The 27,160-nt window shown below is 38.2% G+C and overlaps 2 protein-coding genes across 4 annotated transcripts in view; one reads left to right on the plus strand and one right to left on the minus strand.

Annotated features, from left to right (window-relative positions):
• The window catches only part of hp (haptoglobin), a 39,217-nt gene that overhangs the window by 6,249 nt on the left and 5,808 nt on the right, over positions 1 to 27,160 (minus strand). The window lies entirely within an intron of this gene.
• Positions 1,505 to 17,127, plus strand: LOC111580062 (adenosine receptor A3-like). Of its 2 annotated transcripts, XM_023287626.3 has the most exons (3): positions 1,505 to 1,768; positions 11,038 to 11,406; positions 12,535 to 17,127. In XM_023287626.3, exons 2-3 carry the CDS (start codon positions 11,124 to 11,126, stop codon positions 13,431 to 13,433), a joined length of 1,182 nt encoding a protein of 393 aa, XP_023143394.1. In that variant the 5' UTR covers positions 1,505 to 1,768; positions 11,038 to 11,123; the 3' UTR covers positions 13,434 to 17,127. The 2 variants fall into 2 exon arrangements, with proteins under 2 accessions (XP_023143394.1, XP_054866842.1); XM_055010867.1 differs by lacking the exon at positions 1,505 to 1,768 and having other exon boundaries at positions 10,622 to 11,406.

The following is a 27,160-nucleotide window of genomic DNA, read 5'->3' on the forward strand; positions in this document are numbered from 1 at the left end:
TCTCTTCTCTAACCATCAGTGCTTCAGCCTCATCAGGAAAAGACTGCACAGAAACAAAATAACATCATAAGCACCTGTTTCCTAGCCATGCTGATTTCAAGACTCTAAAAATATCATGTGTTACCATGAAATTGCACGGAAATTCATGTTCCCCAGAGGATGAGCTGCTGTGACTTAGGTGGTCATTTGACTTTTCATCTTTCACCATTATGAGGTTGATATTTGTTCAAACAACCAAAGCTAAATTGGTAGATTTAGAGTGGTTCTTTGTAAATGTCAGCATGGTCATAATGTCAATTAACAGTGCACATGGTAAATATTCCACCTGCTCAGCAACATTTTAATATTGGGACCATGGTGACCTTTACGCTGTTTTTCTGGAACCTTTATTTTGAAATCAGACTGTCGAGATGTGACCAGACTTGCATTTAAGCATCTTCAACCCCACCAGGACCTTGACCGTCCCCAAATGTGAAAAACGAAACTGTGGCTTTAGAGAGAGAATTCACTCAGGTCAACGTTGCCTGTTTTGTATTGCATTATTCATACCATGACTCCTACCAGAGGTTATTTTGGCAGCAGGCTGTAGATATGTGTCACTGACCATGCTGTAGCATTATCGCTCAGGCTGCTGGGCCCCCATACGCAATCAACCAGAAATCAGGTTGTATCGTGTTGGAAAGCATAACACGCGACATATAGTTATTTATTTGGCAGGTTTACAAAACCCTTGAGGATTAAGTTACATAATGCTGCTCAGCACTGCTGCTTACTCCTTTGCTCCGACCTCATCAACATTTCTTTAGCTTTTATGCAGCAGGATGTAAACTTCAGTTTCCACTTTTATGACACTGTATTTGCTGTTGAATGACTTCAGCTTGTCTGAGGGAGATTTTTGTTTAGCGACATTACTAAAGCGAGGGCAAATCAGGGATGTGTCCTTCAGCATGTTGTCCAGTGTGTCTGAGGCCAGAGGTCTCACTTCAGTGCTGTAGTTGGGGGAGGGACGTGACCTTCATGCTGGATGATATGAAAGCTGTGCACACAGGCCAAGGCCAACAGGGCCAAAGCTGGGCAAATGATAGAATAGATGTATTCTCTGGCTTGATTTCCATGTCTGTTTTCACAGCATAGACATACAAATTGAAAGCATTTTCAGCAATCTGGACACATGAAAATTCAAAAAGGTGAAGCCATACAGCTAATACAAGCAGCTGCAAAAATATGAGGACAAAGACTGTAATGAGAGCGAAGAGCTAAATGAATACAATGAAGCATGGACTCAAAATAAGAGCTCAACAGTGATGAGAGCTCCAAGACTGATGTTCAGAGTTGAAGAACCAAAGAGGAGAAGAGAAAGTGAACGTGGGACAAAAGAAAATGAAAGGAGAGTAAAATGCCTCTGTGGACTTTACCTTGAAGCTTGAGGGGGAGATCGTGTGCATGCGATGAGGACTGAGGGTTGGCAGAGGGGGAAGCAGTGAAGTGGGGACTGGAGGCTGAGCGCTCAATACAAAGAGAGAGAGAAGCAGGAGGGAGAGGAAAGAGGCTGAATCACAAGGACAGAGAGCCGGAGAGAGTAATAGGCTTTGAGCTTAATGTGAGCTCCTCAGGAGAATGAATGATGAGGACTAAAGACCACTTTTCTTCCACGCTGGAGGCTTTTTAACTGGATTTTACTACCACTAAGTCAGCGTTTATTACTGGATTGTCTTCCTGCGATCGACCTGCACAAAGTGCTCTGTGGTCCAGAAGAGTGGAAATGCCGGTAAGATTTTTCCACCTGACTTATTATTATTATTAGTAGTAGTATTAAGGTGACAGCTGTTTTCCATGTTTAAGAAGATAAACCGTTTTTGCATATTTCTTTCATTAAAATGGATTTGTATGAGGCTGTACTCACATACAACATGCACTTCTATATGAGCAATTAATTTGCTTTGAATGCTTGAACCATTAGTGTGCTTTAATTATATTAATTTGCAGTTTGCAGAATGTGACATTATGAAAACTAAAGCACTGTACATCTTTGGAAATTAAAGCTTTTATATTGTTGCTTCAAGTTGAGTGTAGCTGGTGTGTAAAACAAAACACAGCACTATAGGTCTTTAAAACACATTGTTTAAGTGGCTATTAATGAGCAATGCTTTTCCAAGAGATACAGTTATCACTTTTAATAGGCACATTGCATGTTGTCATGTTATTGTTTCTTAATCTATACAAACACTGACTAGCTCACATTAGCATGCATATGAATTTGAATTGCATTTTACACCGCAAGGGTTTCAGTAATTGGTTTTATTTAATGTTGATCCACCAAGACACTTATCAAATTTAAATAAAATAAAATATATAGTTCTTCATGTCTGCATGATTATGTTCTTAGTTCTCTGTTTCGACCCGAAGCTAAAAAACTGCAGTTTGGAGATAATTTTTCTTTTTCATGTCAGTTTATTTGAGATTCGATGAAGAGATTACTTCCATTGAAAGAATATTTAACTTCTTATTTCCAAGACACGAATAAGTCTAAAACGCTTCGAATGTGAGAATAAAACTGTCACGTGGATTCCTGCTCAGATTTCGATCACTCAGACACGCAACAGCTGTTAACTGAGTAAAGTGAAGCTGGTGTGACATCCATAAGCAGTCACTAATTTAGACTGAGACTCACTGACAGGATGGAGGAAGAGCATGCGTGTACACACAAACGAAGGAAAATGCTGAATTTGACTGGAAAAGTGACAAGACTACACCTTTTTCAATAGACTGACTAAGAAAATAAATTGCACTGTATTTTTTCAGTTAGTAATTTAGAAATTACAGAGTATTCATGTAACTTTACTGGCAAACGAAGTGACAATAATCTTTATTACTATTATGATTAATTTTCAAATTGATTTTAGAGCTTATATATTTCCCATTCATTCATTCATTCCATTATTGTTACATTAGAACTAGACTGGGAAGGAAAATGTGGCTTTGTAGTTATAAACTATACATTTGTTAATTGAAAGGACTTTTTTCTGTGTGATTATTCAATGTGTGCTGGACCCCTCTAAACATATATTTTCTACCCTCATGTTTTCTGTATATCTTTGCTGGTACCTACACGTACACCGGATTTCCATCCTTGGTGTCAAACATCTAAACAATATTTTCACAGTAGCTTGCAGGCTTTAATACAAAATTTAAGTGTAACCATTAAGGAATCTTAACAATGCTATATATCTCTGATCAATAGGGAAACTGCCGGTAGGTTGATGTACAGCAAGTACAAACGCAGTGAGAAAAAACAAAGAATAATCCCGCAGATAAAACATGTCCCTGTGTTTGTGTGTGGATGAATGTGTTGGCTGTGCACTTCTCTGACAAACATGAAACAAACACAGACAGGATGACAGGCCCAGATGTGAAGAGGAAGTCGTCTTTCGGCTCATGTGCTGTGGCATTTGGCCTCGGGTGGCTCTAGCCAGCCTGTGTGTTTTTACTGCACATGACCCTTGAGTGCGCCGGCCGACCTGGCCTGAGAGCCCCGGCCAGGCCCCCACAGACTCCCTGAATCTGTCACTCAGGGACACAGCCCTGTCAAAGGAAATTCACTGCATGCATGAACTCCAAACTAAACGCAGCTACTTCAGCACAATATTCTCAGAGAACAAGGAAGGGTAAGCATCATTGAAGGGGCCCCGTTTAGTATGAAAGCCGATGAACACTTGTTTGAGGAAGTCATTGAGAAGTGGCTCATTAAAGGCCAGTTCCCCGTTTCCACATCCCTGTGCACAGACATAATCATACCACAATCAGTATGTGTCGATCTGCCGCTGACAGTTGGATTGTCCCTGACACTAAATGCAGAAAATCACACAGAACTCCCCTGGGTGTGTCTGAAAGGCTGCTTGTTGCTTTGACATATTTACAGGATACAGCAGCTGGGGACAGATGTGGCTATAACACCATGTCAGTGTCTGATTTTCAGTCATTCAGCTGATGGTAATCCTAAGATCTCCAGTAGAAGACAACTAGATTTTTCTTTTTGGTTGTTGAAGACGCTCCATCTCTCATCCAAGAAGCTTCTTGAGTTCTGAACTGAAGCCTGAACTGGAAAACAGGCTCTCAGAGGCATGCAGAGGACAGTTGGTGGACACAGCACAGGATTTCTGGAGAGTTTAGACATTCCCACTGTGCTTGGGCACCACAGATAGAAATCCATCACCTCCAATCTCTTTGTTTCTACAGTTTCTTCTCATAATGAGCACTTGCTCTTTGTACACAGCGCAGTCATGAATTCTGGACTGTATCAGACATCTGCATCTGTCTTCTGGTTCCAACACAACCACCTCCTTGTGACTGCACCCACTGATATAAATGTAACATATCTAGCAATTACCTCGAGAGCCTCAGCTGTGCATTGTACATGGATGGTACAGACCATCACTGACTTGGGCAGATGACAAAATTTGCATCATGCAGACAGTTGTGGAAAGCATGAACTGGCTCCAAAATTTACTTCATTGCTCTAGAAATGTATCTGTCTGAATTGACCAGACTTTGAAAAAATACCTGTGGTTCCTAGATGATGTATTTTAAGGGCTTTTCCTCATGAGTCAGTTTCCAATTCCATCCAGATCTAATAGTACAGCTGTAGACTCTTGTTCAGTTTAGTTTAAGGAAATTTCAGACTCCCTCTCCTTAACATAACATCCTGGCTGTTGAGTTTGCTTTTGTTCAACTTTGACTGGTGTGCTGCTTCAGCCAAAAAGACCTTAGTGCAGTGTTTTTAAAGAGGAAGAAGTTAATATTCTAGTGTTTTTTTATCATTAGATTTACCAGAAACTTTAGGTCTGCTGTCATACACTGCTTACAGTCATTTTTATCCATTATTTGGAACAGAAACATGACATCACATCCATTTCTGGGGGTTAAAACAGAAATTTTAGAGCAGGGACATATCACACTTTAAGACAGCTCTGCAATATTTGACTAAACATTCGGCTCTAACTCAAATAAAGGGTGTCACCATCCAATGAACATGACTTACACTCGCCAAGGATACTATTACATGTGATGTCTATTGTGAATAAACATTCATAAACTGGCTTAGCAATTGTAATTTCATTTTTATGTTGTCTCCAGTATCATCACATAATCCAGTTAGGACTGTGTATACATCTATGGGTGCAATGCAAACAGGAACCGCAGGAAACCAACTGGTCTGCCTCTAGTTTATAATCTAGAGCTCATCTATCCTGCTGAGACTCTAAAAATTAGAGTTTTCTTGTTATTTTGAGAGAGAAATTAGAACACAGTGTATAAAAGCCAACACAGTCTTGAATGACAAACCATCTTCATCTTTTGTTATCCAAGAAGTACTAACATATAGATGTGGGCTGGTTGAATGAAAAACACCCTGTAGAACCTGGCTAAGGTTAAAAGGCCTCATATAAGTGTGGACTATTTCCAGCTGAAGATGTTGTAGTGTGCAGTATTTCATGTTCCCCATGCTCAAATCACAGGTAAATCTCTGTGATTCTGAAGTGCATTTGAAGATGCTTAGATTTCTCTAACAGTTGTGTGTGCGTGCGCACGTGCGTGCATGTGTGTGTGTTTGTGTTGTTTTTGCTGTCAGCTGCTTGCTTCACTACACCTGAGGTCTTGCCACAGGGAAGACTTCCGCCTGTCATCTTCACTCAAGGTAACAGCAAAAAGCCCCTTAATGAGGTTCATCGTCCTTCCTCCCAAAAATAATTTTCCTTTTGTTTTACCACCAGCACCATCACGCAAATTTATAGTAATAGAAGTCTTCAGTTCAAGTCTACAAATTGCCTAAAGCTGTTGCACATGCCATTCATTTTATGAACTGGTTGTGTTAAATATGGAGAATGTAGACTTTTATTTCATGATTTACTTTTTGATATCCTCATTTACACCGCATGATTCATAGATAACGTAACGCACTTATAAAAAGCTGAAGCAGAATCAAGGTTGCACTCTGACGCAGAGATACTATGCTTTCCCTGTGACCCATTTGAAGTACTTCAGGTAGGCAAAAGATCCTTTCATGATCAAAATCTTGGCCTTGATGAAATGGGAGTTAGTGAGAGTTAGGAGCGAAGTAAATGTTTAGCAAGAAACGCAAAGAAAACACAGAATAGAGGACAATATTGTTAAATTCAGCAATGTGTTTATTTTCTGCATATCTGAATGTAAAATGTTTAATACATGATTCCCACAATATATATCTGTGTGCAGCAACTGCAGCACTATGATCTAGTAATATGAAAACAAGCGTAACACTGTGAAAGAGGTTGCTCATACTAATGAAATATCATTTGAATCTGAAGCTTAAACAAGTTTTATAGCGAGTTTCTTTCTTTCTGTTACTCTTTTCATCAACAGTCCCTGCTTTAATATTGCAGTTTTTGGGCATTTTCAGCAAATATACTCTGCTCCTTTTGCAAATGGCATTTAGATGCTTATAGCTGGTTAACATATTGACGTATTTAGCAGCTAAAGAGCCAGATATTTAACACAATAGAAGGTAGAGACCTAAAACAGAGCAAAACGGGTGTTAACTAGCCATGACCAGCATTGTTGAGTAGCTGCTGGATGTAAAATAAGAAAAGTAAAAAATAAGGAAGTTGCAAACTTAATAAGTTGCTAATAAGTCAGATTAACTTAAAAAGTAATTTCACAAAGTCTGCTTCTCTAGAAGAAGTCTGCTACACATTTCTGTTTGGGGTTTCAGAGTTCACGGCTCTAATAATTTATAAGAAAAAGATTCAGCAATTCTTCTTATTTTTACACATAAATTAGAGGGAGCTCAAACAATGAAGAAGTAAAAGCAATTTTAATGAAACACAAGGATTAGTTCCTCGAGAGCCTCAGCTGGGCATTGTACATGGATGTCACTGCTTCCTGGAGAACAAGGCTCACAGCCTTCAGCATGAAATTATGCCTCAGAAAGACACATCATTTCATGCCGTCTTTTCTGAATGCTGGTGTGATGGGAAGCGAATACCAAGCTAACAGCATAGATAGGGAGAGTGGCATCAATCAGGCAATCAGGAAATCATCTGAGTTTCTCTGCATTTTCACCTAAGGCGGTAAGACAGCCTATTGGGATTCATGGTATGTGCACACTTCAGGATGATGAGAGCGCTGCATGAAGAAATGCTGGGACCAGGGGGGTCCTCTGGGGAGCTCAGGAATATCATAATAACAAGGAGAAACTATAGAAAATGACAACCCTGTTGCCTATAAATTACATTTATAGACAACTGATTTGCAGCAGCAAATATGTTCTGAAGGACACATGATGCCAACCGTTGAGTTTTCTATTAACAGAACAGGAAAATATGACAAGTGTTGATACTGAAATATTATTATTTATTCTTGCAATACACGATCTGCTTTAAGTGACCACAGCAATACTAAACTACAATATGTCTGTGTGTTGAGGCTCTGACAGCTCAGACTGTGGTCTTCTGGCTGCTGTGACTTGAGATAAAATGTGTCATTTATCATTTATTTGAATCCAGTCTTTTGAGCAATAACCAAGGAACTTCTACTACAGATGGAGCATGGATGCTCCCCAGATTTAGTCACAGTCCTGTGCTTTATCCAACATAACCACCTCCTTGTGACTGCACCCACTGATATAAATGTAACATATCTAGCAATTACCTTTCACTGAAAAATCCTTTAGTTCAGTGAACAGAACTATAGTACAAGCAGTAAAAGGAAGAAGACAAGACACGGACAAACTGGACTCAGATGAGGCCCTGAATTGGGACTAAAGAGAATAATAGAGAACCAGACTCAGGAAGCTGAACTGATGACAAACTAAGAGATAAGAATACAGGGAAATGGGGGAACCAGAATTCTGAAACATTATATTACAGAATCTTTACAAAGAATAAGGCACAGGCAGATTGACAGCACAATAATCCAAGACAGCAGAACAACACAGAAAATACCAAGGATCATGGAGGTACAGAAAGATTGTGTTTTATAAAGCTGTTTTGCTCAGAAACCAGACTTCTAAAGGACATTATACACAAAACTCCCATACAGCTCATTCATTTCTACTAGACACAGTTTCAATGGGATGCCCTCTTGTGGTAAATTGTTTCACCAGTATCCACATTATGGATAAACATGATGATCACGTTGTAGTTTATGGAAACGTATAGAAACAAAGGTAATATAACAAATACGAATAAAGCATCTATCCATTATCTATACACCATTTAATCCTCATTAGGGTCGCAGAGGGGCTGGAGCTTATCACAGCTGACTTTGGACGCTGGCAGGGGACACCTGGACAGGTCGCCAGTCTATCACAGGGCTACACAGAGAGACAAACATTCACACCTGCGGACAATTTAGAATCACCAATTAACCTCAGCATGTTTTTGGATTGTGCGAGGAAGCAGGAGCACCCGGTGAAAACCCATGCATGCACAGGGAGAACATCTCCACACAGAAACCTCCCATCTCCAGGCCAGGACACGAACCAGCAATCTTCGAGCTGTGAGGAGACAGTGCTAACCACTGACCCACTGTGCAGCCTGGATAGAGCATTAGAAACAATATTCAAGTTATATTAGAGTATTTTTATTACATATTAAAACATGATATCAGTATATCGGTTTATTGCCTGAAGACTGTGGCAGCAGGTTCGACTCAGTTCTGCTGAACACCAAGTTGTGTGTAAATATTTTTTATATAAAATATTTTTATAGGAGGGGGGGAAAAAAAGAATCCGCACCAGAGTTGAGGGAGTTAAGGGGAGCGAGTCTCCCACATAATTACTGTGAAGCTGTTTTTCACCTTGTTACCAGATAACAGAGGATGTACAATCTCAAATAATGAGGAAGGTCAATTTATAATTTACTCAAGAGAAAAGGTTAAATGTGGCTGTCATCTGGAACCCAACAGGCCTAAAAATTTGCATAATGTAAATCGTGTCTCCATAGTAAATGCACAGAAATCCTTACGATACTCAATAACACACAGAGCTGACATATAGACACATTCTGGAAGCTGCAATTGTTACCAGAAGAGCATTTTTGCTTGTTATTACCATGAAAAGAGCACTTGGTGAATTCTGTTTAAAGATATGGTATAATAATGCTTATGTTGCTGATGCTAATTTTAAAATATGAAGGGCTTCAGTTTTAGATCATCAGTTTTTTTTTTTCTGTGCTCTTATCATTGCATTAACACATGATACAGAAACAAGAAAGGTTTGTTGGGTTATATAACATCCAACCCTGGCTCCCTTTGCAGATAAGTCCCAAGTGGTTTCACCATCAGTGTCTGTGAATTCAGATTGATATTCATATTCAAAGTGATCAATGATATGCAAAGAAGTTACAAAGGCAGACGAGCTCTGAGGTCCTTTCATATGCAATTCCACCTTCATTAAAACCTGAACAACATGCCGGTCACAGAACGCACACACAAGTGTTTTTTACCTGCTTCTCAAGAACCTCTTATGATTCTGAAGCTAATTCTCTGCTCATACTACTCAAAGGGTTTCCAGTCCGAGAGCTGTGACGTTTTTGTTGACTGTGTTCGAGCACCTACAGCTACACTGTGGACGTGGGATTTGGTTTTGTTCTGGTCTGAATACGTCCGTTCCTGTTACGCTTTGTTTTCTTGGATGTGCGGACCTTCCTGCTCTGCAGCCCAGCGAACAGCATAAATGATTGAATGAGCTGTATATTTGGTTGTCAGCTGAAAGAAACATTTGGTGCTGAACTTAAAGTTTCAGCATGGGCACTGACACTAACACTGAGGTGTTTCCAACAGTGTCACGGCACAAGAACAGCATGTAACCAGAACACAAGGAATAAAATCAGAATTCATATTCAACAGTCAAAGAAAAAAATGAAAAAAAATACTGTCTATCATCTATTTTTCTGCACAAGAGGCCATATAACATGAGTAAACAAGTCACTTCTCTACCTCAGTAGAGTGTTTTCCATATCCTTCAGACATATAATTAGAGGATGTGAAGGCTTGATATTTGACACAATGTTCTATGTGACGCCATGAAATTTACATATAACAACAGTAAGCAGCAAAGATGAAGAACATAATCAGGATGACTCGATAAGTGAGTGGTTTGAGCACATGGGCATAAAATAAAGGGAAAATGCCAAAAATAAATAAATAAATAAAAAGCTATAAAGCATATTGTGCATCTGGTCTGAAATGAATGGCTTTCAAAAGTTATAAGCTAATAATTACTACCTTTGCACATATGATTAATATATCAAATTTGAGGCTATTTACACAATGTTTACTATAAAATAATTTTCCAAAAGGCCCAGAGAATGTCTTAATAAAAGTGAATATTAATATTGAAGCATGCAGAGGTAGAAACATTTACTGTTTTGACTACCACTTAATGTGAACACCCATGCTGCTGAAATACTCTTCAGATCACATAAATAACATTTTAATGTCATTTTGTGCAACACCTGTATTAGGAGAATCTATAACTTTCTGCCTTTTGAAGATACAGAAAGGTTTTGTGTCTTTTAGCATAGACAGGGTTAACTTTAACCAGTTTAGTATGTATAAAACCAAATCAACCAGGTTCTGTTTCTTGGGAAAAAAAATAACAAAATCTGGCATCAATGTTTTTGCTGTTGTACAGTAGCTGCACTCGTGAAATTTATGGCTTGAAATGTCCTTCGCAGTTTTATAACTTTATAAATAATTACGGTACAACATTAATGACAGTTGGAGGGAAGGAGTTTTGAAGGTGTTGTTTTGTCCAGGGGGATTTTAAATTGGCAAAATTAGAAGCTGAAATGTGTGACGGAGGAGGTGTGAACACTCCAGAGTGACGAGAAAGGCTTGTGGATGATTTACTGGCTGCTTGATGGAAGAGTGAGAGAAAGTTGTGACACTGTTTGATATGCAGATTAATGACATACAGAAGTTTATGCTGCTTTTTACATGATTGGATCACTATTTCAAGTGGCTTTAACTGCATTTTCTATTTTTATGTGTTTTCATTAGGATAGTTTTCAAGTCCAGAACATGGTTTCCTGAGCGGCCCGACCACCATCACCATCACAAGGGTTAAAACCAGTCCAGCCTGGGCCATGACGGCTCTGCTTCCCAACATCAGTGTTGCTGGAAGTACAGCAGCTCTGCCAGTGACTACCGACTGTCCGTTTAACCTGACACCAGCTGCTCAAGCTGGACTCGGGTCGGACCAGTCACTGGCTCCTCTCTGTACTCTCTGCTGCTGTGGGTTTCTCAATCGCACTCTGGCCGTGGTGTTCATGGTCAGCCTGGCGTTTGCCATCGTGGTTGGAAATGTGGTCACACTTACTGTCTTTGTGCAAACGAGGCAGTCGAGAACACCACAGGGATATTTGAAAGGTAAATATTGTGAACCATTTTGCCCCCTAGTGCTTGCTGGTACAAGAAACTTTTTACTTTAATTAATTAATGAGTGAATTAAATTAATCATTCAAGCCTAAATCAAGGTCGATTTGCTTGTGGATTTTACAGTGAAAACCAAAAACATAAAAATGGATTATTGTTAAAGTGGAATTTCCTATTTCTATAAAAATACATTATTGATAAAGTAGACTTTCCCAGCCTGTCAACACCAAAGAGCTCCTGAGATCTAATTTGAAAAATATAAGAACATCGTGGTCACTTCATACAGTACTGACTCCATTTAAAAGTAGTAATAGTAATAATACATTTTCTGTATTTTCTTACCTATATTCTATTTTATTTTTTCTGCAGTTAACAGTAATTTCACAGATTTCCCTTGTTTTGTTAAATTACAGATAACTACTAAAATCACATAACACCTTGACCATAAAAAAATCAGGCCAAAACTGGAAATACTGTCCACAATTAAAGTTTTTCTTACAAGTATCTGATGGTAACTTAACTACCGTTTATGTACTGAAGGTATTTTACTATTTTATTATGATAAATTACAGTTTTTCTTGTATTTTTAATGAAAATTATAATATATTTTAAGAATGTTTCTGTTATTGTTCAGGTCATAATCTGTAGGCTTCCATAATATGTCTATCATATAAGGGGGGTTATTATTTGAAGTTTTTTTTCTCACTTTTCTTTTATTAAATTACAATAATTACCATGATAAGGTAGAGCTCTAATTGTCTAATAACAGCTATATTCTATATTTGGGGTACAAAGAATGGCTGTGCATTCACAGTTTTTTAATGTACCATTTTAATGTATTTTTTCTGGCACTCTTGATGCTAGACTTTCCAATTTTCCCATTTTTTTTACAGTGTATCTAGTGTATCTTAATAAAATGGTGCCTACAAATCACTGACAAGAAATAATTATGAATTTAGCTCTCTGTCATGTTTATACCAAAATACTAGTTTATCTAAAAAATAAAAAAAATTTAAAAATGTAGTTTCATTCCATTTTTTGCTAAAACAAGGATATATCAACAAGAAACAAGGCTGAATCCACGCCTTTAGCTCTCTTTTTCTTCTTGTCTCTCTCTGACAGTTTCTCTGGCCATAGCAGACATGATGGTCGGTGTCCTCGTGGTTCCTTTCTCTGTCTACACTGAAATCTCTCTGATGGTGACCAGCGCTCCTCCCATCTGGTACCAGGGAACCTCCCCGGCCACCTCCTCCTCCATCAGTGGAATAGTGAGCCCTTGGCAGCCCTGCATGCTGATTGGTCCCGTGTTTGCTGGATGCACTTTTGTCTCCATCAGCACCATCTTCCTGATGACCCTGGAGCGCAGCGTGGCCATTCTGAGGCCTCTGCACAAAGACGCCTTGGTGACCCGAAGGCGAACTCTGCTCCTCATCCTGCTCTCGTGGACCGCCAGCTTCCTGCTGGCTCTCGCTCCGCTCATCTTCAGCAGAAACTTCACTCTGGAGTACAATGAGTGCAGCCGTATGTGTAACTACACCCCACTACTATTTGGAAGCCAGCTGCCACCTGATGCCAACATTTTGCTCTTATTCCCGGCATTTGACTTCACTCTGCTCGGTGGCACATTAGCAGTTAATATTGTGTCCTTCACTAGCATCCGACGGTACTCTCGAAAGCGTAAACTGCTCTCAGAGGGTAGTCTGAGTGATGCAGGGGTAGCTGGAGGAGGAGGAGGCGGAGGATGCCCTCACAGACCCTCGTTCTCAGACATCAAAGCTGCCAAGACAATAGGCATATTAACATTCGCTTTCACAGCATCTTTCTCCCCCATCGCAGTGTTTGTGCTCGGAAACGTGGTGGGATACACCTGGTGTAATTTTTCCTTTTTTGCCTTCTGGATTCTGACAGGAAACAGTTGCTGTAATGTGATTATCTACAGTGTCAGGGACCACCGCTTCAGGAAGGGCGTGACCCTGCTCTTCCAGCGAGAACAATCCCCTCCACATGGTGAGAAGACCTGAGGGGTGAATCATGAAGCCAGATTAATGAGTTAGCGAAGTATGTTGAGCCTAAAGCCACTAAGGTGACTCTGTTTCAACCTGCTAGATCACCATGGCAACTGATGCTGCACAACTAACCTGCTCTGGAGTAGGTTCTGTTGAGAGATTCAGACTTAAATCAGCTATAAGATGCGCCTCCCTTTAACCAGTTTGTTTCCTGACTGTTCAATATGAGCGATACAGATGCTCAGGTGAGAGATTCTGTTAAATCTGCAAACCTGTTGAGCTGTCTGTTAGTAAAGCCACTGAATGAAGCCAAGCAGATACAGCAGTGCGAGCTCTATGCGTTGCTTTGTGTTGCTACAAATACCTACATGTATTTCGTTTGTAATGCAGAAAACGCATTAAAGTCTTTTTATACTCTTTCCCCGATTTGCTACCAAGTCCATTTTACACTGTTGGTGCTGTTGTTCATAGAACATAGCTTAGAAAACTGATTAGTATTTATTCAAAATGAAAGTGATATCCTCCATTATGAGACAGTGTGAGACCTAAAGGCACTTTTTTATTATGTTTAATATAAAGTTAAAGAGCTTTAATATGCAGACATCACGTTAGAAATAAGCAGCGTCGACTGAGAGTGCACTGTGTAGTAAAACAAATGTACTAACTTACATGATTAACAATTCCCATCATTTGCAGAAACAGCCCCTTTTACTGTAACAAATTTTCAGATACCTAATAGCTGTTTATTATTACTTGATTAAAGAAGCCGGCATGCAACTGAACTCGTTGGTTCAGAAGAAGAGTCACATCTAAGCTACCACAAAGAAAGCCAAGCTATGTCAAACTTGCTTCATGGTACACCCCTCTGAGGGGGCATATTCATTCATTCAGCATGAACACACATATGTCTTGTGGCTGTGGACCAAAGTTTGGCGTGGAATGGTTAGAAACTTTTGAGAAATATGCTGAATCACTTTCTGCCTGAGAAGATAGATGCTCCCTCCATATTCGTACTGTAAATATAAAGTTTAGCCTAACTTAGCTTAGCTTTGTATAAAGACCAAATTTTGGGAAACAGTCTGGTTTTGTCCAAAGACGAATAAAATCTGTCCTCAAGCACTGAAAATTTAAAGTTTTGCCGCTGATGGTTTGGATTATGCAGCAGTGAAGTACTTTTATTTGAGGACCTCTCCATTTTATTTGCAGTTCAGTATATGTAAATATTCCACCAAAACAATTCCTTCATCACTATTTTAGTGAACATCATCAAATAAAAAAGACGTGTAGTCAGACTATTATGCAGAGTGTTGTTTTCAGCACTAAAGGATGGTCTTGCAATGTGAGATCATAGCCAAGAAATAGAAAAAGTCAACCAAGAAATAATAATTTGGTTAATGCAACAACCTAATGATGTTTAGAGGTACTGGTAGGCAGATGGTGTTATCCTTATACAAAGTCAAGCTAGCAGTTTCCCTCTATTTCCAGTCTTTATGCTAAACTAAACATTTCCTGAGTCAAGCTTCATACGCACTGAACATCTGTGAGAATGGTAATATTTCCCTATTTAACTCTCTGCAAAAAGCTAATGAGTGCATGTCCCCTAACTATCCAACAGTTTTATCAGTTGTAATGTAATCTGAACTGTAATTTGTAAACAGAAACCAAATTCTGAATCTCTGCCGTGTGTCTATGGACAGACAAACCTACAGTACACCTGTGCATTGCATGATAACAGCTTTCAGGTGTGGACCAAACACACACACTGTAGGTCAAAATGGAAAGGGCAATTATCAGAAAATCTGCAGGTCTGTGTAGCTACTTTACTGCCTCAACAAACCTCATCCTCCACTCTGGTCTCCTTGTTTCGCCTTCCTCTATCATCAAACCTCTGTCCTGAAGCTTTACATCACAGGACTTTAATGAGTCTTTCAACAGCTTCAGCTGAAAACCTACTGTAACTGCAGTAGTTTTACTGACAACCAACCACAACCACACAGTAATTTTATATATATATATATATATATATATATATATATACTTTTTTTTTAAATCAGTGTTGATTTATGTTTAGAGATCATGTTACCTCCTCCTCTGTGGAATAATGTGGATTACACATGTTTTGGTGAAGGGAACAGTTTGTGCTATAGTTTTTATTCTGTGGCATTGCACACATGTATTTTTGAACATTGAATTTCAGCCTGTTAAGATGATAATCTGCCTCAACAATCAGAAATGCACTTCATTAGTTGCTATGTAAGCCATTTAAATTGTGCTATATGTCAGATATTATTATTTTGTACAGCATTTCTTTTTAACGTTTGGTTATTTTTGTCGGCAAATGGAAGAATGATGTGTATTGCAGTACTGACTAAATGAATGAGACACCAACCGCTAAGATGTGGTCTAAAAAGCATAATGATTACAGCAGACCCTCATACTGTGCCTATCTTTTCAGGGTGAAATGTACTTGTAATATAAGATGATCTGTCAGCTATGAGTTGTGTGTATTGTACAGTTTGACAGTATAATTATACATTTCTACATGAAGTTGAAGAGCACTTTGATGCATGAAATGGCTATATTTTCATTCTTGAAAAAACAGTCAGAATTCATGTAATTCTGTCTTAACTGGGCTTTTGATAGCAAGAAAACTGATAAACAGATCAGAACAACTGACGGAAAAAGATGCTATTCTTGCAATTAGTGTCTCTAAATTGATTTATTTTATGAATCTATTAACAGTGATTGCATTGGCATAATAGTAAAAACAAAAATACATTGTCCTATTAACCATAAAGTGCCCAACACAGAAATAGTTGTATAATTATTTGCTCTCTTGCTGATTGTTTGATGGAAAGATTAATTGGACCGTTGTATATACCTAATAAATATGAAGCTATCTGAACTTACCATAAAGCCTGGAAACAAGAGGAAAACAGCTACCCTAGCTCTGCCCAAATGTAAAAAAAAATGTGATTACCATTAATTCTAAAGCTCACTAATTAATGCATTATACACTACCAGTCAATTGAATGAGAAAGTGTGTCCAAACTTTTTACTGGTGGTGTATATCCTTTGCTTAGCCCATACAAAATCAAGCAAGATTCCCTCTTCCCAATTTGCATATAACACCAGTAATATCATAAATGTTTATTTTTGTATGTAATTTTTTGTAGGAGTCTTACAAACCAGATGCAATGTGTTACATAATCAGCTTTAAAAGGGCAGGACCCAGATAAGTGTTTCCCTCTTTACAGGCTCTGTGCTAATGTTTCCTGACTATAGCTTCATGAACCAGACTACATCCCAAGATGTATTTTTTTTTTTAAAGCTAACTGAATTACAATCCGGTGCATATTCATGGATGCATTTTTAATAATAATGGTTGCTGGTAGTGTTGCTGGAGTAGAAAACAAAGATGCTAACATGTGTGAACCTCATAGAGTGAATGAATGAATGAATGAATGAATGAATATCTTACATGTGCAAACTTACAGCCATTTTGGACTTTTCAGCAAAAAAACTGTCATTATTTTTCTACTGCAGAATCTGAAATCAACAGCATCCTGATTATTGTTGATTCTGTGTAAGAAGAGAAGTGATAATTATCGTGCTGACGTTGAATCGCTGTACAGAGTTGTATCAGTAGTGCATACTTCATCAATGGTGATTGCTTCAGATTTGGTACTAATAAATGTGTTTGGGAACACTTCATTTGTGAGTTTAATGGGGTTCAGTGTGACTGAAATGCACTCAGCTCGCTGATGTAATATTCACAGCCTCAGCAGTTACACAAGCTGCTGGGAAACCACTTCAGCATTTTTCCACATTTGCTCCTGAGTATTAGTGGCCTGATCCCACTGGGAATCACATTTATCGAGTTATATAACGTGGAAGAGAGGAAGTTGGAAAAGCATCACAGGATACTTAGCATGAGAGAATCTGTGACAGCGTACAGGTAGGGTTGTGGAATAAGGTCAAGTTTACTTTTTTTTTTTATCTCTATACAAAAACCATGTAAAACAGCAAAGCTTAAGTTCTTAAGATGAGGGCGGAGGAGAGGATAAAGAAACCCAGTGGCCTAAATTGTACCATGATGAGCGTGTGTTTTAGCAGACATGAGGACAGAATTTGTTTTTTACAATTACACTGTTAGAGAGTGATCTCGCAGTCTGAGAAGACATTAGAGAACGAGATGGAAGGAGCAAGAGGCTGACGTAAGCAGTGATGTGACAGAAACGCACTAAACCTCCAGGTCCACCTCAGAATAAATGATCTGACATTTGCACGCTCAGGTGATTGAGTTCAAGAATGAAAAGCACAAAACTGTCAGAAAGTGAAAAAAGGAAAGGGACAGAAACATTGATGTGGATTTAAGTGACCAATAGCCTCATGTGTCAAATATAATCAATACCATCAATATCATAAACCATAAATCATGTTGTAAACTGCATTCGTCCCACAAAGGCAGCTGTTAAAATTAAAAGATGACAAAGCATCTACTGCTGTATTTGCAAAGCTACTTTACTTCTTGTTAACTTTACTTCCAGTGCCATTCTCCCATTTCCTTACGTAAATGACATAATATTAATCACATCCATCGTTGATCAGCTTTCCAGTTTCATTAATGTATACTTATGCAGCCAGCAGGTCAGTGTAAGGTCCTTTGAATGACGGATTAACTTCTATACACCTACATTAAATGTCTCTGCAACACTTTTGAATCAACCATATCTCATAGGAATTATGCACTTTTTCAACTGGAAGCATGTACTCACATTCATATACATAATGCCTGAATTGTGTTTTCTCTCATGAGGAAAGGCTTTGTAATAGTATCTGGCCAGCTGCAAAACGTTGACAAAAGAACACTTGAAGCAACTCTATAAAAAGGTTATTGAAAAGCATAAGTTATGGGATGGATAGAAGAAAAAAATCAAAGTCACGCAATGTCCTTGAAGAAATATGGCACATGTGTAAATCTAGCTAGAGCAGGATGTTCCTGAAAACTTAGGGACTGTGCAAGACAGAGACTTGTGAGGGAGGCCACCAAGACACCTATGACTCCTCTGAAGGAGATACAAGCTTTAGAGTCTGAGATGAAAGAGATTGTTCAAACAACAACTGTTACCTGGAATGTTCACCAGTCAAAGTGTTTTTGGGACATTGACGAAGAGAAAGCCACTTGTTCAACCTTATTCAGTTGACTTCAGTCTCCCTCATGCCTTCTCAAGAACTCCTGGTAGCATTTTCAACAGTTGGGTTATGCTTTTCAATAACCTTCTGATGAAGTGGCTTGGAGTGTTTTGTTTTTGTCTGCATTGTGTAATTATAACCAGGTGTGTTGATTCACCAGTGACTATACCTTCCAGATACAGGTGTCTTTATACTACAATCACTGCATTTAGATGATCTACATTACTCTAATTGTGTGACTGCTGGCACCAACTGGTTGCATCTGTATTGAATTAGGAGAGTCATTTTAAAGGGGGTGAACAATACTTACACAATCACTGATTCCAAATGTTATTTTTCTATTTAATTGGGACTACTTTGTGGAAATCTGTTTTCACTTTGACATGAAAGCATCTTTTTTTTTTCCGTAAAATCTTGTGAAAAAGCCAAATTTAATTGACCAACATCAACAACGTATGTGGTAATTATGTTCCCTGCAAATCGAAAAGGGCAAATTTGTTATATTTATGGAAGAAAAGGTTACTTGAATTGAACTGACAAACTTTGATCACCTTGAAAAAGCAGGTGAAGACTCACTAGCTTAAATATCATCACAAATCATAACACAAAAGAACAAGCTGTAGTCATGGTCAGGTGCACATGATTTCAAGACAAAATAATACAGTTTGCCAACTATAAAATATTTATTTTAATGACTTCAGCTTTGAAGCCAGACTAGAATTAATAGGTTGTAGTGCAGTTGAGGGACATTTAGATTCCATCAGTCCAGAAAAGCTCCTAAGAATAAAAGGTATAAAGTAGGTTGTAAGAATATTTATTTTTAAGAATAACATGACAATGGTTTTGTTTGATTTCAGGGGCAGACTAAAAGACATGGGACCCAGTCATCCTCTCTCAGCCACTTCAGAGACATTAGAGCACCACGTCTCATACTGAAGCACTTCAGTAGAAAAAAAAAAGCTGCCACAACTATGGCATGTAGGAGTAGAGTGTGTTGTACCAATATATGTAAAATAGCTGTTAAAATAGTTTCAGCTTGTGACTAAAATATTTTCCAAAATCTGATCAAAGGTGGTTTTAGTGTATGTAGGATGAAGCAAGAAAAATACTGATTCAGTTCCTTATGAATTATCTATAGACAGACAGTAAATACTGATTTGCAAGTAAACAAACAACATGGGTGATGTCTATTTGTTAGTCAGAATCATTTAAATGTGGTCAAATGTCCTGGAGGAGTGACGGGATAAGGACCAGCTGCTTCGAGGAGCAAAGAAAGCAACTGAAAATAGCGAAATGCAGAGCTGAATTTCAGGGCTGTGGTGCATGAATAAATATCCCTCTGTTGTGTGATTTTCAGGGCAACAGCAGGACAAAGTTGTATTCTACATTAGACAGACTCTGTATCTCTATAGTTACACCACAACACAGCCACACAGACACATGCACAATAATGCCACCAGCAAAGAGACATTGCAGATGATAGGTCAGAGCACTTTGGAGCCGCAGCAAGGTTATGTATTGTTGTTTGTCCGATTTATTTTTTATCCTCGCTCATTTCATTGTCCTAATGAATTTTTAATTGTCTCCCTAAGCTCTTAAGGCAAGAGATGTGTGTCAGAACCAATAAAGCGCAGAGACCACCTGTGGCTGGTGTCTGTTTTTGGCTCGACAGAGGAAAGGGCAAAGGCAGAGATGGCTGAGAGGGGTGACAGGGAGGGGTGGGTTTGGGACCGATGCTGTGTTTAATCCACAGGGGCAACAGCAGGACACGAGCACTACAGGTTCACGGGAGTCAAACTAATCTGTAAGATGATACCGAACAGCCAGTCTCCGCCTGATTGCTAGAAAATACTGAAAATTGAAGCCATTTGACAATTACAACAACAATACTACTTTCTGGATCCAACGTACAGACTTATAACACACAGGAATATTACAATCTGTTGACATTTTTGTTGAATAAATGATTAAAAGAAGTAACAACTTGTGGTAGTGTTCAGTTTTGCCTGTGTGCACCATTTCAAAGAGGAACATATGTTTACTCGTCCAAATATTTTGACAAAGTCTTTGATTTCCATGGAATAATCTTAATTTTTCACATGACTGTAAATAAAATAACCACTATTTAATTATGGTAATATATATTAAATGTACCACTCCAAAAATATGTCCTTGGATGGCTTTAAATACACTGAGAGATGAAATCTTCCTCTATTTAATATTGGTTCTGCTATAGTGAAGTTATTCATGCAGCCACTGAGACGGAATCGTCTGCTGCCCTTAACAATAATTTGCTCTCCAATCCTCTGGAAATTGAAGTGCTTCTCTGTTTGATGGGATTCCCACTTCTAAATTTCTCCGTCATAAATATCATATGTGTAAATCAGTGCAGGGAAAATTGGAAAAGCTTGAGGATGGCATGATTAAAGGTTGTAATTGGCTGCCTGTGCTGGGTAGAAAAGAGCAGAATCTCCTTTGAGAGTCCAGAAACAACAGCTCCATCACCATCTGGTCCCACACTTTGCAGATATGTCAGCTAGATTATTCAACCATAATCACAGGGACGCCCCAGCGATAACCCCCCTGCCCGGCAGATCAAGCCTCAGCCGAGTATTCAGACTGTTGGTCTGGCGTTGGGTCTATCTGGAGCCTCTGCTGACGTTGTTTGCTATAAATACACACACCTGCACAGTTCATCCAAAGTCTCCTCAATAAACTCACTATTGCACTTAAGTTGAGTGTTCCTGTCACTGCAGCCTGTCCTCACGCAGAGAGGCTGTTCTGTAATATTTATCACTGGGATTCCTCTGTGTTTGTGGAAGACGGTATGATAGCACAACAGCTATCGCTCTCAAAGTGATCGCTTTATCAACAAGAAGTGCACTACAAACTTTAAAATTTTTAAATCTTTAAAATTCAAAATCAGTCTGTCACATATATTCAAACTAATTTTAGATTAATTCCTAATAATAAACGCTGCAATAAAAATACTGAGCATCTTCTGACTCTGTAATTAGCAGTTAGTATATCTGTATAACTCTAAATGGTTGACATATCAGTTGTTCACCACATATATTGATTTTTCTTTTTATGGTTTCTTTGACATCGAGTTCATTAAATTTTTTTGTATTTACCTATGTATGTTAATGTATGGGGCTGACAGGAACTTCCTGTGCTGAATGGTGGGCATCTCTGATGCCTTTCAGCCTGTTTGTTTCACGCTGTCCTGAGCTAATGTGAGCTGAAGTCCCATATGGTTTTACTGCATGGCTGAGAGTGAGTGGGCGTTTGCTTACTTTATTGGAAGTGGGAGTTATGTAAAACTGTAGGACAAGGCTAAAAATAGAAGAAGCAAAACTGTAAAATTTGCCATAACATTTGACATGGGTCCTGTGAACTTTTGCCTTAATACGCCTTTTATGTGTGCAGAGGCAGACAGTAAAGGTAAACTGGAAGAAATTCGGTTTAGTTTTTGACTTGCAGCAGCATAGACTGTATATTATAGGTGTGAGCTTGTTTGGCAGCATCCACGCAGACCTGATGAAATAAATCAGTTGGGCTTTTGTATGTTAAGCACTAAATGATAAATAGGATGGCATACATATTATATTTTTTCTCACCATTCACCAATACTTAGTCCTACCGAGTATACATCAATTAGTCAAAACGTTAAAACCAGTGACGTGAAGTGAATAACAACTCTCATCTCACTAAAAAGTAATTTCCTGCCGGGAAACCTTGGATTATGGCATTCATGTTGATTTTACTTTAACACACTTGACCTCACACAACACACTCTCCACGGCAATGGCACTCACCAACATAAGCAGCCTCGCGAAATTCCATAATAAAATCTGTTTAAGTACAGCATGGCAAACTCAGGACACAAATCAAGGTGTTGGCCTGGCCTCTAGACTCCCCAAATCCCATCAAATATCCACAAGCTGCACTGAAATAAGCCTGCGCAGGACCCAGAAGATCCGTTACCAACATGCCAAGTTTTAATGACAGGTGATAAGATAGATGAAAGTGTAATATTTCTGCACTGAAGACATCTAAAAATGACTAAACCAATGTTAGGTGTTTTTCTGATTTTATGCTACCCCAGATGTTTCCACCAATGTTTAAACTCACAGAAATCTGTGATGTTATTCTTAATAAAATCACTCAATAAAAGCAATGTAACAAAGTGATCATTTTAGTTGCCTGTTATCGTATTAATTTAAGGCTGGTAGCCTTAAAGGCAACTTTGAATGATACGAGATATGAGAGAGGGCAACAAACTATCAGGTAGTCAAGCTGTTGTTTCTCTCAGTTTACTGTTTTTATTCTCACTTATTTTTTATTTAATTATGACAGTTTCAGCGATGAATAACAGCACTGGGTTGCCCCATCAATGAATTTGTCCATAACATTAGCTACAGAAGCTGTATTTGTAGGCAGCTTATCTAATGGTAAGTAAGCAACTTACACCGCGTGAACTAAGATTTCTTGCAGGTATTTTATTCTAATGAAATCATTTAATGTGAATATAATGATGATTTAACGTAACACGAATAAAACTTTAATATATCGTCTTTTACGTAAACATGATTTCTGCCTCATCAGAAAGATTTTTATAAGTAAAGGTGATAAAGACATCAACTATCATGATCCCACACTGTTTCATAAAATCACCAAACTACATCTTTTGTTAGTATTTTGATTGATTCCAATAAGGAGAAATTGCACACAGTTTTAATTTGTAATTTCTGCTGTTTTGTAGAAACTATTTTCTCAGCAATTATACAATCATCCAGAAATTAAAAAGCAAGTCACAGACAATTTTTAGAGTTTTCGACTTAGATTAACAATCTAACATACACAACATGGATAATAAAATCCTGTAGTATTTTGGTTATGTATTTTATTTGGCTGTTCAAAGCGGCACATAAACATTTGAACAATAAACATTTTGTGACAAACTAGCATGTAGTAGTGAGGAGATACATGTTTAAAGTATTTGTCAACAGGTATAAAGAGATAATGAATGACAACCTACTAAAACACAGTTGTATTAATATAAAATATGTCGCTATAGCACTTACAATTGCGAGAAAAATGTGCATTAAGAAATATTATAGTGTTACAAATTATTCATTAAATGTTTGCATGCTGCTTGTTGATGCTAAGTCCGTTTAATAGGCTTGTTGTGAAAGAAGTGTTCAAAAAGTTTTTTTAAAAAAAAGCACTGCATGAAATAGATTCAAATGTGTACTTTTTATGGAAAATAGAGGCTCTAACAAGATTTACTATACTGCTAAATCGGTCGCCTGCCTCTTGTAGGTTGCATATGTACACACACCCTCCCATCAGCGGTAATTGATTTGGGCAGGATGGTGTGTGCTGCCTCCATTACACCTGTGACTTCCTCTAGCCAGAGGCTTCACCAGCTTTCATAACAGCCATCTGCAGAGGGTCTCTACACTTCAGTCACACTGCAAGGCAGACATGCACCACTCACACTAGTTCACATCTCAAAATGCATCACATCCACACTGCGGACTTCTTTTTTTCTTCTCTTTTCTAAAAATACAGGAGTTTTGCAACAAATAACACAGAACTTTTCTCCTGTGTGTGTTTTTTCTTTTGGTGAATTTCCTGTTCTGTACATCAGCAGTTCAAAGATTTTTAGACGTACGCAAGTTTGTCCTCTATTCTTCATCCAGAAAGAACTCTTTTGATTGCGAAAAAAAACTGTCTCCTGAGTGGAAACCGGACACGTCGGTGCCACACAGCTATAGTTTGCATGAAGTGCAATAATGTACGTCAGAGAAGGAGGGTGTGGTAACACTGGAACCGACTGGCGTGGCTGCGTCAGTGTGATGATGTAAAACCAAACTACACAGCAACAGTCAAACAGTCTCCTCTAATAAGATCAGTGGCTCCATCACAGATGATCTCTATGAATCTAACAAGAACTGCTTTTGTCATGTTTGAAGGACATTTGAAATTGATTAAGCATACAAAAAAAAGCCAAAAATCAACTACTGCACATGTACAGTACATAAGAAAATCAGGAACTTAATAGGAACCACTAATTCCATTCTAGATAGCAGTTTAGAGTCCAATAAAACTAATAGAACAGGCTTCAAAATGGACAAACGAACTCTGGAAAGGGATCTTAAGCATAATACAGATTAAAAATACTGTGAGAAGATGAAGCAAATGGAACACTTAAGTGATATATTTATATTAATGTTCACTACATGAAAGGTATTCACTGCACGTCTATGAATGGATCTAAAAATGAACAATGCTTAAGGTTACATGTAAAAAGTGTAAGTAATAGGATAAATATTCTTGGTGTTAGCCAAAAACATATAGTCCTTCATGCTTTTTATATCAGTTGTTTATTCTAAATGGTTTAGCATGTATGAAGTATGTTGATCACTGCTTATATCAAGGCTTTGAATTCTTGAGAATACTCTAAATATGATACTGCAAACATCTTTAAACTCAGTAAATGTTACAGATTTGGATATTAATGTAAAATAATGCACCTAATTTAACAAACTGACAACATGACTAAACCATACTCTAACCCCCAAATGCATATGTAGCTACAAAATGCTATGAGGTTCCTATACTAAAACCTATACTGAGTTAACTTCTGGCTAAAAATAGCTTAATACAAACATCCAAACAGCATTACGTCACCATCAGGATCCAGGAAGAACATTTCTGCCCATTTGTTTGTCCTGACCTGACAGGCTCGCAGCTGTCATTCCTCCTCCTCCTCCTTATAGCAAACAAACACCTCAGACAGCACCTGCACCTCTCCGAGTTACATAATCACGCCTATCTGACGTCCGTCTTACTGGCCATTGATATGTTTTAGCCGCTTTTTAGGATTTCACAGGATTTGTTGAGGTCCTGCCTTTATTCCGTGTGTACGTCTGTGACATTTCGAATATGATGCACCTCAAATATATACTTCACAAGAAGCCATTTTACTACAAAAAGCATGATAATATGGTTCCACGTGAATCCTTTGCTCTGCCATGATGCACAAGTGCTTTTGTAAGTGTTTGTCTCTCAGCCAGAGGAGTCAAGGACACTATTCCTCTGTATACAGCATTGCAAAGGATGTTTAAAATTCAAAACGGTTTGAAATCACTCACTGTCAGCTGCCTTGGACACCAGTGATTGTCAAATGATCACAATGCAATGTAAAGCATGGCTGACTCTCCCTATGTTTATAAAGTAAAGTTAATGATTCAAAGTCATTTGAATCATTTAAACGCATCGAAAAGGTTTGTTTTTAGTGTGCTTTTTACTAACAGCTTTATTCAGTTATCTATCGAATCAAACATCCCTAAGTACTGCATGCTTCCTGAAGAACAAGGTAGTCAGACGGTTTGTACAAATATGCTGCATTCTTTAACATGTGTTCTTCTTTACAGAAAATAATTCAATATAATGCATCTGGTGAATATTGATTTAATGTTGATACATTAACACAGATTAATTTTGACTTAATTTAAAATTAAGTTTACCAGGAAGCTTGATAGCTGCATCATCTTATAGATTGTAATTTGACAGTTTAGCAGAATTACTTGTTTTTCTAAATGCTGCCTTATTCTGGCATGTATAACCACAGACAGAAACAAAGAGGGGAGGAAATTTACCAAATCAGATTCACAAGTGACTGTTTCAAGGTTATTTTCAGTTAAAGCCTGAATTGCTCTCAAGATACAGTTCTGTGCTCCACTAAAAAGAGTCACTTATTCCTCAAACACACGATTTGCCGAGCCATTATAAACTTGCACTTTCTATAGCAGAATAAAAACCTACAGATTCATCTCAACACAATATTCAATTATTACACTTCACAAGAAGTGCCTTTGGCAACAGATCTTATTTGGATTCAAAGCCGGTACATCTATATGCAAATTCTAAGATTTTCTTCCCCACAGACATGGCTTTGCTCAATCAGGTTTGGCTGCGAATCGCTTGTGAAAAGCTATTTTCATGTGGTTTAAGTCTGAGCTTTGGCATGAGACTAAGCAGGGCTTCCAGGCTGCTGCTCTGAAGTTATTCCAGTGTTGGTATCTCCTCTGTGTTTGCAGTCACACACATTTTAGAGGGCTGTATTGATCTGAAGTCTCTGGCAGTTTAATGCAGGTTTCCTCAAGAGAATTCCTCTATATCTGACTTAATTAACTTTTCTGTTGATTTTTTACAAGCCTCCTTCATACAGAGATGCTGCCATCAAACGCTCCATAAAAAATTGCCTTAGATGGGTTCTCTGTTTCCATCAGTAACCTTATTATCTTCTGCTATTTGAAAAACCTTTTCACAGATTCCAGGCTGTTATATGCCTTTTTTAAACAGCTGCCTCATTTGTACATTACATAAAGGTTTTCTTAATCTTCTATTTATTATACTTCTAAATGAATAGGTCTGCTGATCTCTCAGCTGTGAAAGTAATGCATACACCTCTTCAGATCTACACTTCCTGAAAAATAAATTATGTTTTTTAAAGTTTTGCATAACTCAGCTCA

This window comes from Amphiprion ocellaris, chromosome 1, assembly GCF_022539595.1.
Source record: "Amphiprion ocellaris isolate individual 3 ecotype Okinawa chromosome 1, ASM2253959v1, whole genome shotgun sequence".
NCBI classification, from domain to species: domain Eukaryota; kingdom Metazoa; phylum Chordata; class Actinopteri; family Pomacentridae; genus Amphiprion; species Amphiprion ocellaris.

Excerpts from the sequence above, each read along its gene's own strand:
- LOC111580062 (XM_023287626.3), top strand. The coding sequence starts at position 11,124 with ATGACGGCTCTGCTTCCCAACATCAGTGTTGCTGGAAGTACAGCAGCT. Across the intron at positions 11,407-12,534 it reads ACCACAGGGATATTTGAAAG|TTTCTCTGGCCATAGCAGAC; the intron begins GTAAATATTGTG and ends TCTCTCTGACAG.